General features: G+C 39.0%; 1 protein-coding gene across 4 annotated transcripts in view; it reads left to right on the top strand.

Annotated features, from left to right (window-relative positions):
• The first annotated feature begins 487 nt into the window (after nt 1-487).
• col12a1a (collagen, type XII, alpha 1a) overlaps nt 488-19,392 on the top strand; it is a 48,601-nt gene continuing 29,696 nt past the window's right edge. The window contains exons 1-17 of one of the 4 annotated variants that reach the window (XM_058398717.1): nt 488-723; nt 2,477-2,580; nt 5,765-5,881; nt 5,988-6,128; nt 6,238-6,291; nt 6,897-7,160; nt 7,329-7,493; nt 7,621-7,794; nt 7,889-8,179; nt 8,288-8,890; nt 9,302-9,580; nt 9,715-9,987; nt 10,245-10,514; nt 15,165-15,434; nt 17,093-17,359; nt 17,730-17,922; nt 18,094-18,218. In XM_058398717.1, coding sequence (XP_058254700.1) covers nt 2,511-2,580; nt 5,765-5,881; nt 5,988-6,128; nt 6,238-6,291; nt 6,897-7,160; nt 7,329-7,493; nt 7,621-7,794; nt 7,889-8,179; nt 8,288-8,890; nt 9,302-9,580; nt 9,715-9,987; nt 10,245-10,514; nt 15,165-15,434; nt 17,093-17,359; nt 17,730-17,922; nt 18,094-18,218 — 3,556 coding nt within the window. In that variant the 5' untranslated portion in view covers nt 488-723; nt 2,477-2,510. The remainder of the gene's footprint in view (nt 724-2,476; nt 2,581-5,764; nt 5,882-5,987; nt 6,129-6,237; nt 6,292-6,896; nt 7,161-7,328; nt 7,494-7,620; nt 7,795-7,888; nt 8,180-8,287; nt 8,891-9,301; nt 9,581-9,714; nt 9,988-10,244; nt 10,515-15,164; nt 15,435-17,092; nt 17,360-17,729; nt 17,923-18,093; nt 18,219-19,392) is intronic. The other 3 variants (XM_058398716.1, XM_058398719.1, XM_058398720.1) reach the window with 3 other exon arrangements.

The raw sequence follows: 19,392 nt of genomic DNA, 5'->3' as shown, positions 1-19,392 counted from the left end.
ATAGCTGCAAAGGGCGGGTCAACTCTATATTCCATTTATGTGCATGTAAAGCCAGACGTCCCAAAACTTTTGTGTATGTTAGTGTTGAATAAAAGAGCATGCACTTTCTCTCCTCTAGGGGACTCTATTTGCCTGCAAATATAATGTTCTAAACCAGAGGATTGAGGTTTAATATAATCTTTACCACAGTGAATGATCAGCATGGGAATTTCCAATTGGATGAGTTTGTTTGAATAAGTTAACAAGTTTAATTGGTAACATTTTCAAATGAAAAACAAAACTCCACATGGTTTAAGGTTCTAGCTCATTAGATCTGTAAGATGTCAAAACAGTACTCTATCAGGATGTACTATTTAGTAGCCGAGGGCATTATGTGGGTTGAGACGCAGTCCACGTTTGTGAAACAAAAGCCGAGGCAATAAAGTCCCCTTAGCTCACTTGCTCCACATTTTCAGTAAGTCTTGCGTGTCTGAAAGCCCTTAAAAGTGGGGGGTGCCATTCTTGAAGACTTTCGTAAGGGTCTACGGGTGGAAAAAGTCGGCTGGGAACAACCCCTCGGTATTAAGTAGCAGGTTGTGCTCTCAGACTCCCTCCCCCTCGAAAAGAGGCTTCTTCCCTTAAAGAGGTTGTGGGGCGCGAGACCGCGGCGGCCAGCCGGACTGAAGCGACACAGCGCGAGCGCGCGCCCATTGCTCCTCAATCCTCTCTGCTTTGCATCACCAGGTCAGACAGATAAGCGTTATTATTTTTAATTATTATTATTTTTAATTGCCTTTTTTTCATTTCTCTATCAATTAACAATTCTTTCTTCACTGTCCAACAAGACATGTAATTAACATGTTTAGAAAACAGTGAATTGTAAACGACAAACATTTAACTTACTTCTTCTCCTTTGCAGCTGTATATCCTATGTGTATATTTAAAATTGTTATTATTGTTCGCTGATTTATATAATACCGGTGTTTCTTAAACTATATTCATATTTTTTTTTTTTTCTGTGCATGACCATTTAACCGCTTTGCCAAATCTAAACTTTTTGGAATATTTTATTAGGATTATTTTTAATACATTTTTCTTTTAACCCAGCGTTTAGTGAAGGTCAGGTCAGGTCAGTGCGGTTTACAAAAACTTTGTTAAACTTGTATGGATGTGAGTAATTAGAGTTATATTGGTCAGATCCACTAGGGGGCGCTGAGGAGCTGCGAGAAAACTCGACGCCTAAGCGCCTTTTCAAAGCGTATAGACCTCGGATGTAAAATTACTTTAAAAAAAAATTAGTTAATTAAATATTATTATTATTTAAAAAAAAAAATAAATCACCCAAATATTTAAATGAAAAATGTACCTGACTTCAACGCACCAGTTTTCTCTTGTCTCTTTTTACAATATCAATGAGGTTCTTTATATAAAAATATATATAGTAAGTATTGTATTATATAAAAATGCTATTGGATTGACAAACGAAAGGTGAAGGAAGTGTGTTTAATTTGCCGTAATTTTTGAATAAATCTGTTGACAGAATAGCTGTGACAATTCTTAAATTTTATTACACATCACTATTCAAGCAAGAGTATCAAACCTACCTAATACAGTATCCAGCTGTAAAGCAATGCAGCAAAACAACTGCACTCAAGCAGGCCTGTTCTTTAGTTCTTTATTTGTATTATTGACCAGGGTTTAGACTGAGGGAGCTCAGAGGAGTGGAGCGTCCCCACCCTTGGTCGAGCGGTAAGTGGTGCTGCATTCTGCTGCTGTGATTTGGTGGAAATTTAAATCACAGCGAGGAATAATGGTTATAATTAAGCTCTAACAGTTATTTAGACGTAAGACATCTTTATAGAGGAATGCTTTCGTTTTGAAATGCCTGTTTTTCCCTTCAGACAAAGCAACTTCTGTAACAATATACACTTGAGCTGTTAAAATACAATGGGTTCGAGTCAAGTAAATTGTTTTTATCTAAATGTTTTGGCCATGCATAAGGTCAAAGGAATATTGAAATAATTGTAAACAAATCATACATTAAAACAAACATTAAAAAACACTTGAGTTCTTAACATTTATTTCTAAACCCATTTCTATTTTATAACCAATGTGTTGATGACTCTATCTAATCATGGACTAATTGGACACTACTGTTCCCACATTGTTGGCACCCATGTAAAGAGGAACTGCTGAATCCCAGTGAAACCCTTTTTTCCCCCCATCTGGCTCTCAGTAGGAAAAAATGGTGTGACTCCTGCTGCTTATTTCCACTCATTGCTGACATGGATGGTAGTCTGCATTTTTATTTGTAAATGTTTCTCCAGAAGAAAACACTTTTCACATATTTCCTGTTTGGAAATTGCTTGTCCCTTTGCAAAGCTCTGGATCTACAGTCAGTGTAGCTCCAGGATGTCTTTTTTCCTTTTAACTTTCCATGAAGTGTCTTAATGTTCCACTTCCTTTACTGAGCTGAATAGGAATCTTGTCTTTGCAGATTAATTCATGTGCTGCTGACTCCCTGCTAAAAAATGAAGAGAAGGTTGTTGTGGGCCGCTGTTGCCCTCCTAGCAATATTACTGAATATAGCGGAGGCTCAAGGTATGGTTACCCCATCACAGCATTCTCTCTTCTCTTTCTGTCCTTACCTCGTATTTTTTCTTTCCACTTCTTTCTCCTGTTTCTCAGTTTTTAACTTTTATTTAAAAAATATTCTTTTCTCATTTCAGAGAAATTTCCTCTCCCTCTCTTTTGCTTTCTCCTTGCCCATGTGTGCATTTTTTCATCTCTGTATTGAAATATACTCATGTATTATTGATGTATAAACAAATAAATAATTTATATCCAAGGGCTGACTTTGATTAGATTCAGATTACAGAGCTATGTAAGATCAAAACTCCCCTCTCCCTCTCGTCATTATTTCCTTCCTCAGGTTTCATAATACATGCAGCTCAAGTTTAGTTACATAAAATGAACAATAGCCAAAAATCAACTAGCTAAAATGTGATGTAAGTGAATGTTGCAAATCTGTATATAAACAAAAAGTTTTGATTTGGTACATGTCAGGCCACCAGTGGTTTTAAAGAAATACCATACACATGAAGTCATCGGTTTTGTCAGACAAATAATCTCCACTTACAAGACAATTCTTGTCTAATGAGTTAGTGGAATCGTCTGGGCTAGCTGCTTCTGGCAGTTCAAAAGGTTTTCATTTCACAAAAATTTAGAAAGATGGAAAAATTACTAATAAAAATGGATTCTACATATTTCACCATAGACATCTGTAATAATTTATTAAAGTGAATATTTACTTACAGCACCATGAGTGGCACCTAACACAGACTGTTCACTGTTTAACTTGGGGTTAGATACATGTGTAATGTATAGTATCATTTATCTGTTTGTGGGGAAAATTATAACATGACTTTCAGGAAAACGCTAAAATGAAGTTTCATGTATTTATTGCTCAGAATGGAAACTTTTTCTTTGAAAACCTTTCAGTGAAGGCATCAGATATCTTCTCCAATATATCTTCTGACACAGAATGGAAAGCTGTAAGAGGAGAAGGCCAAATTAGTCCCCATAGAGCAAAGACAAAGAGTCTTTTTAGGTTTTTTGTGGCAATTTTCAAAAAAAAAAAAAAAAAAATGCTGAGTTGCAATCCATATGGAAAGTTAATTTGCAGTAACGTTTAATGTCAGCACATGTTGCGGAATTACTTTGGCGTCTGGCTGACTTCTTATGAAGACTCCAGCTTCTTTTCCGAGCTGCCTGGCAATGGGTGCAAGCCAAAAAGAACGGCGTGCCGGGTTGAGGTTATTGCCACAGACCAGACGCTCCCTGAGGAATGGCAGCGGTGTGCTACCGACGGGATTCCTTTTCCGTTTAGATTGCAGAAACCTCAGTTAGATTCATCATTTTATGCTGACATCTATTAAATTACAATGAGCCCTTTTCCCTCAAGTGTGCCGGCCATCTTGGTTTAGACTTTAGTGTTATGTGTTTGACGCCTCATGCAAGAATGTTCAGCTTGATTTCTGAGAATGAGTGAAGACTCATGGTTTGGAGGTTTGGAGATGGGGCCTGTTCGGACACGAGGGGAATCTGCTCGGGCCTCTTGAGGCTGAGGCGCCAGGTTGGTGAGCCACCTTTCCAGCAGCCTCCATGATCTTAAGTTTGTTGCTTAGGTTGTGTTTTTTGTCGTCTGCCTGTGCACTTGATGTTTTGTGAGCTCTGGCTTTCCCCACCATGTATTTTAGAATGATATTCTGGGATTCCATGCAACAAACTGCCCACCTTTCAATGCATGCTCCTATCCTGCTACCAAACAACTGTTGTCTTTGCATGGAACTCAGAATATCCTCTTCATGGAGAGGTAAACATTACATGAAAAATAAGCACTGATACAGGATAAAGCAGACATGGTCACTAATTAAGTCATTGACCAAAAACATAACTAGACACATCTGACAGATGGATATAAGTAACCTATTAGACCCACTGGGCCAGCAAATATCACATCTGTTTATTGCCAAATAGCTATGTCTACATCACACATGCTATCTTCTACTTTCATTTAGTATCCTGGAATAGTTGATCTCTTTCTCTTGCCATTCCTTTCCTCACACAGGATTTTATGCCAAAAAGACTAACATAAGCATGTCTAGCTTCCATACAGATTTGATCTTGGATGTTAGACTGCTGGTATACATCTGTTGGAATACTTCTCTTTGGAAAATACTAGCATAGACCGCATGTAAAGCTCATCTGTGGAAAAATGTCATTTTGAAATATATTATGGTCTCTGTACGTGTGGTCCCTCATGTACACGGAAACTTTGGTCCAAATCACCAAGTTGTTCCTCAACAACTTTCTCACATACATGAGCGTGACACCAAGAGATCCAGTCATGTGACCATTGCTTTCACTCTTTTTCTTTTTTTTTTTTACCATAATAAAAAAAAAATTTAGACATAATTTTACATCATAGATTGGCTGTTAATTATCTTTGATTTCATTTTGATGATGTACGCCCTACTCTCCATGTGAGCATTTATGCATTGTCTCATCACCTCATGCTGTCTTCTGTATAAATTGCTTGATGAAAAGGAAGTACACAAGAGTCTCATGACACATTGTGTATTCTTTTTAATGGTTTGCAATGGATGATATACTGGATTGGTGCACTGTATGTTAATGTTACATAAGCCTTGTTATTGAAATATGTATATATACATTCACTGTATATATAACATATGGTTCTAATTTCTGAAAGAACCCCCTTGGCCTGATTAAACAACATGAATTCCATTGTATAATCAATATCTTGGATGAAAGTGTTGTGTTCTTATGAGTTGGATTAGAGTGTACTGGTGGATAAATAGGGGCATGCCTGGTGTTGATTGCATACAGCATGTACTGGATGGTCCACTCAATGTCTGCACTGGGGATTGGTGAATGAACTGTTTAGAATGAAGTGTGTTTAGGCTTCCTGCTTGAACTGCTGACCAAAGGTTTCCAGGTTTGGCAACTCAAGCAAAGGCCATTTTGCTCAAAAATGGCTTTTCTCACCTTTCTTTTTATGTTGTCACCAACACTACTATCAGTTTTGTCGTCGTGCCCAACAGTGAACGAATCAACTTCAGCCTGGAAGTGTTTGTTGTTGGGGTTGTTGAGATTCTTCTTATGAACATGTACTATCTATGTACTCTCACATTTGATTTATTTTACATTTCTTTTAGTGTTGTTTGATATTCATGCTAACATATAACACTTATATTTGCAGTGGAGCCTCCCTCGGACTTGACATTTAAAATCCTAAATGAAAACACAGTACTAATGTCGTGGAAAAGGTCATTGTCTCAAATACAATACTACAGAATACAAATAACATCAGACATAGGTGGGTGATCAGTCTTACATCCTTTGCCAAAGTGAAAGACCGTTTGATTGTGCCTACTGTTTTGTATTTTACATTTATTTTATTTTATTTCTTTTTTTTTTTCCAGATGATTTGAGAGACTTAACTCTTCCTGCCACAGCCACAAGCATTAATATTACAAACCTTACACCAGACGTAGATTATTCTGTATCAATCAGCTCCTACGATGGTGTAGATGAAAGCATTCCTATATTTGGCCAATTAACAAGTAAGAATCAAAACTGTACAATTTTGTTAGATTACCTTTTTATTATATGTGCCTGCAAAATTGGCAGATTACACTAATGGAGAATTATGGCTATTCTTTTCTGTTTCAGTTCAGTCCAGTAACACAAGTGGGACTGTAAGGAAACCAGTCATGGAGACCACTAGTAAGTTTGTCTACATTCATGGCAACATCTGATCTCAGACTTTCAGGCATTTAGGCAAAGTTTTTCCACTTGGTACCTAATGGCTATTGAAGTGTGAGGTCATTATAACCTAACAACCAGCACATGATTGTTGAGCTTGTTGGGTTTGATCCATATATCTTTTTGCCTTACAGAACTCAAATACTTTTATTAACACTTTTAATACTTTTTGTGTCATAGACAGCTGTGTCATGTGGGTTAAACAGAGCCCAGAGGATTGACATCAGCATGCATAATAATGACTCATACTGATTTATTCAATAGAACCATTCATAATGTTCTACACCACATTTCCGGTTGGGTTTAAAATCATCAATTAGAAAGGCAAGTTGTTGCTAAAACAAAAGCTCAGTTGGAATAAACATACATTTAGGGATTTTTTTCATGCCATTTTCCAGGACATACACAATTTACAAGTATTTATTTGCTTATGGTTATGGTTAATTCCACACTCACACACACAAATCTCACTTGGTCATGAGAGTTTTAAATGATGCATAGCTAAAAGAGAGTTTTTTTTTATTAAGTGTGTTGTACGATCTTTTTTCGTTCTCTGCCTTCACCAGAGTGCTCACAGAGTGCTATAGCAGATCTGGTTTTCCTGGTGGATGGCTCCTGGAGTGTTGGAAGGGAAAACTTCAAATACATACGGAATTTCATTGGAGCCGTAGCAGGAGCCTTTGACATCGGAGAGGATAAGACCAGGGTGGCTGTGGTGCAGTACAGCACAGACACCAGAACTGAATTTAACTTGAACCAGTATTTTAAACGGGCAGAACTGCTTCAGGCTATCAGAAACCTGCCCTACAAAGGGGGCAACACCATGACAGGTGTGTTATATGAGCGTGAGGAGGACCCATACCACTGATATATAGCCGAATATTCCATATGTTATATATAACAAAACATGTAACATGAAATGATATTTTACAAATATTCTTTCATAATGAGCTCCTCTTGAACACTGGTATGAACAAATATTTTAATTTCTATACCAGGTGAAGCTATTGACTATCTGGTGAAAAACACTTTCACTGAAGCAGCTGGAGCCAGGAAAAGTTTCCCCAAAGTGGCCATCATTGTCACAGATGGAAAATCGCAAGACCCTGTCGATGAGTATGCCAGAAGATTGCGGAACATTGGAGCTGAAGTTTTTCTCTTGGGTATGTCTGACTCTTTGTAATGTTATTAGAATATTATGCTGATTATAAAGCTGTTTATACAAAAACTAATGAAGTGTATCGTAACCCATTGCATTATATTTAATGTAGCACTTTGTTTACTGTTCAGGAATCAAAGGAGCAGATGAAGATGAAATTAGAACAATAGCCTCCACACCTCACAGCACACACGTGTACAGTGTTTTAGACTTTGACTTAATTAAAGAAGTGCAAGAGCAGCTTATCACACAGATATGCCTTGGTGTGGAGGACCAGCTCAGCTCCCTTGCGAGTGGAGATGAAGGTACGACTCAACACAACAAAGTAGCTGGTTATAAGTCACATTTATCTACATAATATGTATCTTTCAACCCCCATGTCTGGATATGTCTCTGTAGTTGTTGAACCAGCCTCAAACCTTCAGGTGACAGAGATCTCCTCCAAGTCCATGAGAGTGACTTGGGATGCATCTCCAGGGGATATCACAAGCTACAAGTTGCAGCTCATACCAATGCTTGCAGGCAGCAAGAGACAGGAGCTGTACACAGGACCCACCCAGACATCAGTAAATGTCAGAGACCTGTCCCCTGAAACAGAATATGAGATCAGTTTATTTGCCCTTAAAGACTTTACACCAAGTGAGCCAGTGATGGCAATGGAGAAGACCCAGCCCGTCAAAGTGTCAGTAGGTAAGATCAACCCATACTATATATTACCCTTCTGGTAGAAATATTGAAAAAAAATTTTCCGCCACGATGATCCTTCCGTGCATTCTAAAACATTTTTGTCTTTGACAGACTGTTCTCTGGATGTTAACATTCAAGCTGACATTGTTCTGCTCGTTGATGGTTCATACAGCATAGGACTGGCTAACTTTGCTAAAGTGAGATCCTTCCTTGAGGTGCTGGTTAATTCCTTTGACATTGGTGCCAACAAAGTGCAGATAAGCTTGGTGCAGTACAGTCGGGACCCTCACACTGAGTTTGCCCTAAATAAACACCACGAACTTTCTGCTGTGGTGAAGGCCATTCGCACATTCCCTTACCGTGGAGGCTCCACCAACACTGGAAAAGCTATGACCTACGTGAGGGAGAAGATCTTTGTGCAAAGTCGTGGTGCCCGTGAAAATGTGCCACGAGTCATGGTGCTCATCACTGATGGCAAGTCCTCTGACTCCTTCAAAGACCCTGCTGCCAACCTGAGGAATACAGATGTGGAAATCTTTGCTGTGGGAGTTAAGGATGCTGTGCGATCAGAGTTGGAGGCTATTGCCAACACCCCTTCTGAGAATCACGTATTTGAGGTGGAGGACTTTGATGCCTTTGAGAGGATCTCTAAAGAGCTGACACAGTCTATCTGCCTCAGGATTGAGCAGGAGCTCCTAAACATCAAGAAGAAAAGTAAGCAAACATCACTGTTACTGTTAGCAGTGGTATTTGTATTGACAGAGAGGGGATACAAACCTTGTTTTATTACAGTTTTGGAAATTTCTTATCTTGTCCCTCTGTCCTCACTGTCTTTTAGCAAGTAAAAAGTTGTTCATGTCTGCTATTAGAGCATGCAGTGCATACCTGTAAACTATGGTTCCCTATAGTACCCTTTTATAACAAATATTTTCACTCACATTTCACATTTTTCTAAACCTTGTCCATATTGCTGTCCTTAATTATTTGGTTTATGTTTAGTTTTTACATTGGTTAAATATTAAGGCAAAAAAAAAAAACACCAATTCAACCCAATTCAAAATGATAATTTTCACATTTTTAATTGTAACTCAAGTTTGACTAATGATACTGTAACTTTCCTTCCAGGTTTGGTTTCACCAAAGTTCTTAACATTCTCTGAGGTGACGTCCAGGAGTTTCAGGGCTAGTTGGGTCTCTGAGGTCACAGATGTACTGTCTTACCTGGTGCGTTTCCGCCCAGCTGCTGATATCACAGGCGACTACATCTCTCTAGCTGTGCCTGGTGACACCACCACTACCGTCTTACGTTATCTCACACCACTTACCACCTATGAGGTTGAGGTCTTTGCCCAGTATGAAAAAGGAGACAGCTTTCCATTAACAGGAGAAGAAACCACTTTAGAAGGTACCAACTCATATTCATGTTTCAATAAAGGCAATTTAGAAAGCTCACAAATAAAATAATTTTTATGCAAATTTTTTATGCAAAGGCTACTCTGACTCGTTTGTCCAACTGACTCACACTTTTGTCCAACACAGAGCAAGGAAAGGTCCGTAACCTCAGAGTAACAGAGGAGACCACAGACAGTTTCAGAGTTTCATGGCAGGCAGCTCCAGGGACAGTTTTGCGCTACAGACTGTTCTACGAGCCCATCAGTGGTGGAGAGAGACTGGAGGCAGAGACTGAAGGTAGCCAGACTACCACTGTACTACAGGAGCTGTTTCCGATCACCACCTACCATGTGACTGTTATTGCTGAATATGTTTCTGGCATGGGGCCCCCAATGGACACTCGTGGCACCACCAAAGAAGGTCAGCATTGATAATGAGATTTTGCTTCCAAAGTTTTGCTTCTCTACCAGAAGAATTTTAACATTTGGTTGCAACTATGTGTCTTTTATAAAATGGAAAAATTCTATTTAAGTCCTTTAGAATTTAGTCCTTAGCAGGACTAAATTCTTTGGGCATTACATGGTATTATGAAAATACATAGTCTTATTCAGTCGTTTTCAGCTCAATGAAGATCTTAATTACCTATCTATTAATGCACAGTAATGATCTTCTTTTAGCTAAGGGCTCACCACGGAACCTGAGGGTCTTTGATGAGACAGAGTCCACGATGAAGCTCTCTTGGCAAGCTGCTCCTGGGAATGTCCTCGAGTATCACATAGCTTATAAGCCTGAAGGTGGTGAAAGGAAAGAGATTTCTGTTAAAGGAGACTCCACAACAGCCATGCTCAAGAAGCTGTTGCCAGACACGGAATACGAGATTTTTGTTAGTGCCCTCTACTCGTCTGGTTTGGGAGATCCACTTCTTGGAAGTGGCACCACTCTGGAAGGTAAGAGATCATGATCATGTCCTCCTCTTAGTGATGATATATTCTTTCATAAGTCTTGTAAATGGTCAAGTCAATGAAGTTAACACCACAAATAAAAAAATTACATTCTAATATTTTTCATTAGGATTGTGTGTAAATTTAGAAGTTTTCTTGAAGGAACGCATATTGTCATGTTCTTCTGTTTCTGGCTGTTGCGTGATCTGTTTATTTGTGTTTGAGAAGTTGCGAATGAATGACTGAAATAACAAATACTGAGTGATATGGACATCTGTTTCTGCTATACTGCAGACCTCAGTGGCATTAGGTTATAGTCAGGGTCAAGCAAGGTCTGGCGTTGGTCATCTTATAACAACAGCAGCTCTGTTTGAGGCCACAGCATAATGTCAGCCCCTGATTTGTCATGTCTGACTCAGCTGAAATGATGGAGACACTTTGGCTGACTAAGGACTTCCCTGCCTGCCCCCTGGGTTTCCCCCTAGTGGGATTTCACACCACACAGACCTGCTTATGTTCTTCAGTGAATGTGGTGAAAGGGCAAAAAGTTTTGCTGGTGATGGGTTGCAGGCAGATGTCCATGTAGTCAGTATGTCATTAGGTGGTCTGGTCCTTGCTGGAGAGGAGATGTACAACATTGTAAAGTTAAAGTAAACTACAACATTGATTCCACAGTGGAGTTTACTACCATCATGGCAAGTAACATCCACTCATAATGATGTTTCTTTAGTGTTGAGACAAAAGATTTGCACTGTCAGTCATGTTTGAGAGTCCTCATTTGCTTAAGCTGATCCTCATCTGAACATATTTTAGAAAGTGTTTTCATAATTTGTGAACATTTTTTAAGACTCCCCACAATTGTTTTGATATTGGGAAGTATAAAACATTTTAAGCACCTGTAAAGTTGCTAGCATAAGTCCTGTGGGTCCTCTAAAGCTTGAGAACCCCCCAGTATTTCAGATAAAAAGAAACAATTAGGCACATTTAGACGTGTTAATTGTCACGCGTTAGTAAAGATGACATCTGTTAAAGCATAATACCGGTGGTATTCTCTACCAGGCTTAACACCTTTAATGATGCAATAAACTGGGCAGTGGGAAGTTTTTTTGTTTTCAATGAGATTTGCCCAAATAGAATAAAGTCTGTGTTTCTATATCTGCCTCCACACTGTGTGCATGCAGTTTGCCCCATGTTCTCCCCATGCTTCAGGGTTTTCCAGGGTACTCTAGCCCCTCAAACCATAGACATATGTTGTGGATGGATTGTCATCTGTAAATTGTGTAGAGTGGATAAAAGCTCCAGGTTCCCTGTGGCTCTGTGTAGGACAAATGGTACAGAAAATGGATAAATAAAGGAATATGTGCTTTCATCACACATCGGTTGCAAGTCCATATTTGTTAGTGTGTGAGAAATAAGAGGTCAAGTATCTATTTTCCCATGGATGAATTTCATTGCACCAGGAAATCATGGTTCTGGTACTACAAAAATGAAACCCTCAGACAGAATGTAGTTTGAAAGGTAAATGGCTTTGTGGTTATGGAAAGTCTGAAGCTTCTTAGATTTGAACTAGCTCCTTTGATGAAAGTCTCATAAATCCAAGAATTCTGTCAAAATATTTTTTTTCCTGCCATGGAAAATAAATAACTGTTGACCATATTGGTCTCAATGACTATTTCACTTTCCCCCTTCTCCATCACTGCTAGGATCATGGAACTTTGTTCCAAACAGCTCGCTCTGTCCTTGCTCAATGCCTAATATTTTCACCAGCTTCTCTACCAGACCATGTTTCAAGAGTTACTTGTGTTGATGCACTGCAGTTTATGCTGAGTCGGTATTGGATCCCTTCCACACAGACTGGGTCAGAGGATTAATTTCTTTAAGCCCCATTTGCTCTATGTCACTATAGCAAACACAGTGTTCTTTGTGTTCCATGCTGTAAACTTCCTGGAACCCTCTGTGGGAGGCAAGAGACATCCAGACATTTAGTACAATTAGGAAGAGCCCCTGAGAGAAGCCTTGGGCTGAGTGCAGTTGTGTGGAGAATTCCCCATGACTAGGTCCCCTGCGGACACCAGACTTCATTAGCTTGTTGTAGAGGACCATTTGGCTCAATTGACTGCTGTTACAAATTAATACTGTTACCCGTTGGCAGTTGTTGAGAAAAAAAGAAGGAAGAAAAGCCAAACCTGAATGCCTTTGGGGCATGTAGGAGAATGTATTAAAATGTGAAAGAATTCCAAGGCATCTGAAACTTATTCAGTAAAACTGTACTTGTTGAGTTGTCAGAATGACCTTGATTCTCCTTGAGAGCAGATGTAAATCCATGGCTTGAATTAAGTATGTTTTTGTTTGCAATTATTTCATAAATTACAGTTTATGCAATTTTTTAGCTTAGTTAGATCAGATGTAAGATTAGATTTAATATTTTTTATATATAAAAAAATTAAATCTAAAAACCTTCAGCTTTTTCTTCTAGGGGAACTTTTTATGGGTCTATTTAGAACACTGACTCCATGTAGGAACTTTTATGAAAAGCAGAATAAACCAAATAAACCAAAAGTTTATTCACACACGCTTAGATAAACAGTAATTGGTGTGGATATTTGGGTTTATTATTATTTTAAGTTTAAAAAGAAATTTTGAGAATTATGTGTTACTATAAGATGTTATACATAATGATAGACTTGGTAACAGTATTTCCATTGATGCAGCTGTCTCCTAGCACTCCATTCGTGGGGAAACTGGACTGTGATGGTGCTAGGTTTTTGCCGATGACAGGTTTTGAGTCCTGAGTCCAGGGCTGTCTTGTTTTTGCCCATGTGATGAAATGAATATAGAGACTGACACTCAGAGCCCACTGCCTAGCTTTGAACAAATGAAAATCTGAAAAAACATGACATGAATCTGTTCAGTAGTGTTTTAAATATCACTGGATATGTTGTTTTCTAAAATCTGGAAGTTCTGTGTGCGATTAGTATGTTGTTATGAGAATCTGCGGTTTATCTGTGCTCATTTGAAGTGCTGGATTTATGTAATACACTAGCGGAATTTTCCAGCTGATCCATATCTCTTGGCAGGCTTGTGAGCGCATTGGATATTTGTGTGGTTTGTTTGGGGCTTGGGTCTGTTACGACTAAGCCATGTGACAGAAAGGACCTGCTGTGTTGAGTGCCATGCTGTGTTGTTATTGGTTCTCATAAATCTGGGTGAGTAGAAGTTTTAAACGAGTGACGTGGTCTACTTTTACTGTTTGTGGGGGAAGTGTGTGCTCGGTTAAAAGAGGAAACAAATGGTCCAAGTGCTACTTCCAGCTGGTCACGGCAACTTTTCCAGTAGAATTCATCTCGCTGCTGATTATGCCCCTAACGCTTCCAACACCTATGTTTCAGTCTGGCATTTCGAAAACAACTTTAACTTCTGGGATACTTGGTGTGCTGAATGATTGTGTTCTGCAGAATTTATTATCATTTACATGTTAATTAGGCTTTATTTTGATTTTGAATGCTTTACTGCACAATGCCGGTGTGGTTTGTTTATGTGTAAGCTTTTCAGTTATGTGTTAGTAATAATTAACTAATATAATATTAGTTACTTCTCTGTATTATTGTTAAAAAAGGACTGTTGCCTGCAGGAATCATTAACATGTACTTTGGTCCCTGTAGTCATCGGGTAATGTCAGAAATTTGCGCTTGGATGTGATTCCTACCTTGGATCAAGATACACTGGCAGCTACGGTTGCCATAGCACATTATATTTGATGGGCCTTAAGAGCCAGGAATTCACCAACAGTGCTTTTTTGAATTCGTTACTTCCCACACCAGGATTATATCTCATAGTAAACCAAACCACCTAGTAAGAAAAATCAATCACAAATCTCAAACAGAATAGCCACATGCTGAGGTTTCTCACCCACTAAGAGAAAGCGGGAAACTGAATGTCTCAGTTTTATTATTTGAACCCATTTTCATTTCTTTCTCATATTAATAATTTCGCCATGTAGTAAGTATCACACTTTCTCAAATGCAGGATCATCTAGTCTATTGGCTGAGCTATTAATTGAATAACCAAATGGCCAGTAAGCGAGTGTCTGTGTTAGCTGAGCTGAACTCAGTAGGTGGGTAAGAAGAGATGTAGGAGGCAGGTAGCCACCCTGTGGTCAGAGTGTTACACAGAACACCACATCTGCCAAATATTCAGTGGCAACCAGTCAACACTGCCCTGAATTACTCCCCATTGATTTCTTTTTTTCCCCCTCTTTCATTCCAGTGAGAAAGTGAGAAAAAAGGGGGGTGTATAATGGAAGACTGAAAAAGAGTAGTGTCTGTGTTTTATGGATTGAATTTCTTGTTAGAATGGAAAATAACGCTGAGCGCAGAATACTGAAAGACTTGGTGACAGACAGAGTGATTCATTTTGCAGAACTTTCTTGGGGTGTTTTTAATGTTATATTGTAAAAATGTCAAAGGGTTAATCTGGTCTGGTTTAGATTTAATGATGCTTGTGGGTAGATTCAGTATCATCTCATCATATTGCTATGATCTCTGTGTGACTCTTAAGATCTAAGCTGTATAAGAGCTTGTCCTCCAACTTGTGCAGCTCTACTTCTGAATGTTCAACTGATTTATTTGTAATATTTTACCCGTTTCTGTTCCCTAGTTCTTGGCTCTCCTAAGGACTTGGTCACGAAGGATGTCACTGAGTCCAGCTTTGCTGTCTTGTGGACAGCAGCACCTGGCAATGTTCGCCATTACCGGGTCACCTGGAAATCCCTGTTCTCCGACGAGGCTGGGGAGAAAACAGTGCCTGGTGATGTCACCACCACTGTGCTTGAGGGTCTGACACCAGAGACACGCTACACGGTTTCTGTCTTTGCCGCCTACGGCCTTGGAGAAGGAGAGCCGCTGGTGGGAGAGGAAACCACAGATGGTAAGTTCATTCCCACCCGCATAATGCATCCAGCAGAGGAACAGTACACGTTTCCTCCTGCCCCTAGTCTGAGAGGGGCCCCTCATTCTGAGCTTACCTCAAGACATGCAAAGAAATTATATTACATTATACTGAACGGCTAGAATAGAGATTGTGCATTTTTAAGTTCATTTCCCATTGCACATTGCAGTATGTTTTAATACTTTGGCGTTATATGATTCTGTATGAGCTTTTGGTGTAAGTGAGATAATGTAATAAACCTGTTGTTTATGTTATGTTTATGTTTAAGTTTTAAAACAAAATGTTGCTTAAGATTATACGTAACATATAAAGTTAAAAAAAAAAGCTCTATCTACTTTGCCCTTATCAAAAGTCAAACTATTTCATGGCTCAGCATTATAAAATCATTAAAATGTCAAATCCTTATAAATCTAAGGTTTCATTTTGCTCCTTTGTTGCCTTCTTTATGCCATCTTTAAGGATTGATTAGTATTTGAATAGGGATTTTTAAAAGGATATAAAATGCACAAAGATATATAAAATATCACTCGCCGTTACAGCTGAGGAAAAATGTCCATTTAGTTCTAATGGTGATATAGGACTGGAATGAAATACAGGAAACAAAGGATTTAAGATTTTTAAGAAACTTCAGCTTGGTCTTTCAGTCTGCTGTGGAAAAAGTGAGCATGACTTATGATTCCCTTCACAAGTTCAAGAATAACGTCATTGTTGCTGGCACTGCTTCTCCTTCTGAATTGCCACTGACATACCCACTTTGTTCATTCATCTGCGTGACCTTTTTGTTGTATAAATGTGTGAACCATTGATGTAATTTGTCATACCTGCTCTGTGTTACAAGTGGGATGTAGAGCTTAGAAAAGCAGCACTGGTAGACAGCACCTCTTTGGTTTTGCCTCAATTATCAGGCCAAAATGAGGAAATCATATGTAGGGAACATGAGCCTTATTTACAGGAATGTATCTCATGATAACCACAGCCAAATGTTGGAATGGTAAAACTCGGTCTGTGCCCTTTTGTTTATTGATGTTAGCAAATCTGCCAGGTGACATTAAAGTCGAAAACACAACTGGCTGCACTTTGGGGGTTCTGTGTTTCATGTCCATGGTCAGCCTTTTTCCCACTTTTATATCCAGCTTCTTTCCACTAACATATTGTGCCGGTTTAGTCAGGCCATGCTCTTAGAAACTTGGAAGTTGTATTTTCCACCCATAAAACTCGCACTTTGGAAAAGCATTCAATGTCTGAAAGTACTCTGTGAATCATTTAAGGCCCTCACAATTCATTCGGCTTTTTTCCTGCACCAGAAACCTGGAGTTACTGTATGGAAAGAGAACATTGAGAGCAGACTGAGAATGCCCAGGTTTGACTTAAAGCACCACTTGTTGCATCTGTTCTTACTGGATGGTCTTTTCAGCTGGCTGGCAAGCCTTTTGGGAGATGTGTGTTTTCACCAGAAATACATTTTAGTTTTCTAGGGAGTTTTGTTCCCCTGCACCTGAGGATTAAATCTGTCTTTGTTATATAAAGAAATGCTGCTATATTCCTGACTGAATATTACAGCTACAGCTATAACATTGTTTTGGCACAGGTTATGACAGAATGTAATAATTATGCATTGCTTGTGATTTCTCCTCCAGTCTCAGCTGCAGCCAGAGCCATAGCTGTAAGTGAGGAGACAGAGAAAAGCATGCGGGCAACTTGGCAGCCAGCACCAGGCAACGTTGTTAATTACAGGGTGATGTACAAGCCTCCTGAGGGAGCCCGGCCAATGGTCACCAAAACCGCAGGTGACACTACAACCGTTATCCTGCGGCGCCTACAGCCCATTACCACCTATGAAATCACAGTGGTTCCAGTCTACAAACATGGAGATGGAAAAGCAAGACAAGGATCAGGAACCACATGTAAGTTTGCCCATCATTAAACAATGAGTTAAGTGACTTTGCCATATACCGTGTTGCTTGGAAATTATGGGAGAAACCAAAGATCTGCAGTTATTATTGCTATTTATGTGTTTGTTTATGCCTAAAAGATGCCATTTCACCAGAAAACACAATCAGAAAGTCATTTCATGTTGCAGATGATTTATCTCTATTTGTAAGCATAAATGCAATGCATTTAAAACAAACTCTGTTTTTGCCTCATCCAATACAAGATATTGGATATATAAATTATATTTAGGTATATTTGACATAAATATCAATATATACCTCTTTTCCTTCTGAACCATTTTAACGTGTAGTCAACTCATTTTGCCTCCCATCTCTGTTCCAGTGTCACCATACAAATCTCCAAGAAATTTACAAACGTCTGAGCCCACTAAGACCAGTTTCAGGGTGTCATGGGACCCTGCACCTGGAGATGTAAGGGGTTATAAGGTTACTTTCCACCCTTCTGATGATAACATAGACTTGGGAGAGCTTGTTGTTGGACCCTTTGACAACACAGTGGTTCTGGAAGAGCTAAGGTAAGTGCTGAAATCTCTCTAATGTTCCTTATATCCTGGTGTCCTTTGGACTTTGTGGGGTCTATAAATCCTACTTTCATACTATATTTGCTTTCTTGGTAAAAAAAAAAAAAACTGTTGTGTTGGCAAGATTGAAGGTAAAACTCCTTTTCTTACTCCTCCTCACTACAGAGCTGGCACCAAGTACTCTGTAAATGTGTCTGGTGTATTTGATGGTGGAGAGAGTATGCCCTTGGCTGGAGAAGAAAAGACCACTCTGTCTGATGAGCCTTCTGCTCCTCCCATTTATGCTCCAGGTAGTGTGACCTCCTGAGCTACTCTTATGAAACATTCAAATTTCTGCTAATACTAAATTCTAGCTTTCTGCTGCCTCTATGCCTCAGTGATCAGCATAGAGGCAGCAGAAAGCTAGATTTTAGAATCAGCAGAAATGTGAATTTTATGCACCATTTGCATGTGGGTATATATATCACCAGGGTAATGACAAGTGATGACAAGCCTTACCTATTCACTGCGTAACATTTTGTCTGAAGCTGTTAAGACATTCTTTTAGTAAGACTGTCAGCACATAGACAGATGAGCAAATGGGAATGTGTTTTCCCCTGACTAACTGTTTCACATAAGGCTAAATTTAATGACTATTCCACATGGTCACTTTATATCAGATGCCGTCTGGCTTATGAGCGGATATGACACAACCTTGCCTGCTCAGTTTTCAGACTAAACATGATCTAGTGTGTGTAAGAAGAGGTCTGTGTGCACTTGAAGCTTCTGAGCTCAGACTGATGACCTGAGTGTGGAATGCTGCTCCTAATTGGGAGCAGATCCAGTGAACTGAGCTCTTGCACGATCTGGAGACGAAGATAAGACTGAGGCATATTGTTTGAAATCACACTTAGCTTGATATTTGATATTATAAATGCCACAGAGATCATAATAAGATAATAATGAACATGTGTGAGATGTGTGGCTAGAGAAAAGAGCAAGGACAGTAGAAGTTAGAAGAAATCCATACTTTACATTATGTTTCCAAAGCAATAGATTCTATAAGGACTTACATTCAGTCCTTATCACACAGATATATTCATGGAAATCTCTTTTAGTAACAGACATCAGCCCATAATGTAAAAAAACAAAAAAATAAGGAGCAGGATAGTTTCGATATGCCTACTGGTGCTGTTGAACAGATTATGTGGCATTTAAATTATGTGCTGTCAGAAAGAGATGAAAGCAGGCCATGTGTTTGCACATGCTAAAATTCCTGAGTAACCTTAAAGCACTCAAGGGAGTCCATCTATACCTGGACTGCTCAAATGCCAACATCTCATTATTTAGTTTAGAGAAATGGTCTGTCATCGCTTTCGGATAATAACATAATATATAACTTAAAATATATAACTTCTTGTTGACAGCTGTGTAATTATCGTCATGCATTCATCAAGCAAAAAGAACCATAAATATTGTAGACCA

This window comes from Hemibagrus wyckioides, linkage group LG09 (assembly GCF_019097595.1).
Source record: "Hemibagrus wyckioides isolate EC202008001 linkage group LG09, SWU_Hwy_1.0, whole genome shotgun sequence".
Classification (NCBI taxonomy): Eukaryota; Metazoa; Chordata; class Actinopteri; order Siluriformes; family Bagridae; genus Hemibagrus; species Hemibagrus wyckioides.
The sequence above is the reverse complement of the archived record's forward strand: the minus strand, read 5'-3'. Positions and strand labels throughout refer to the sequence as shown.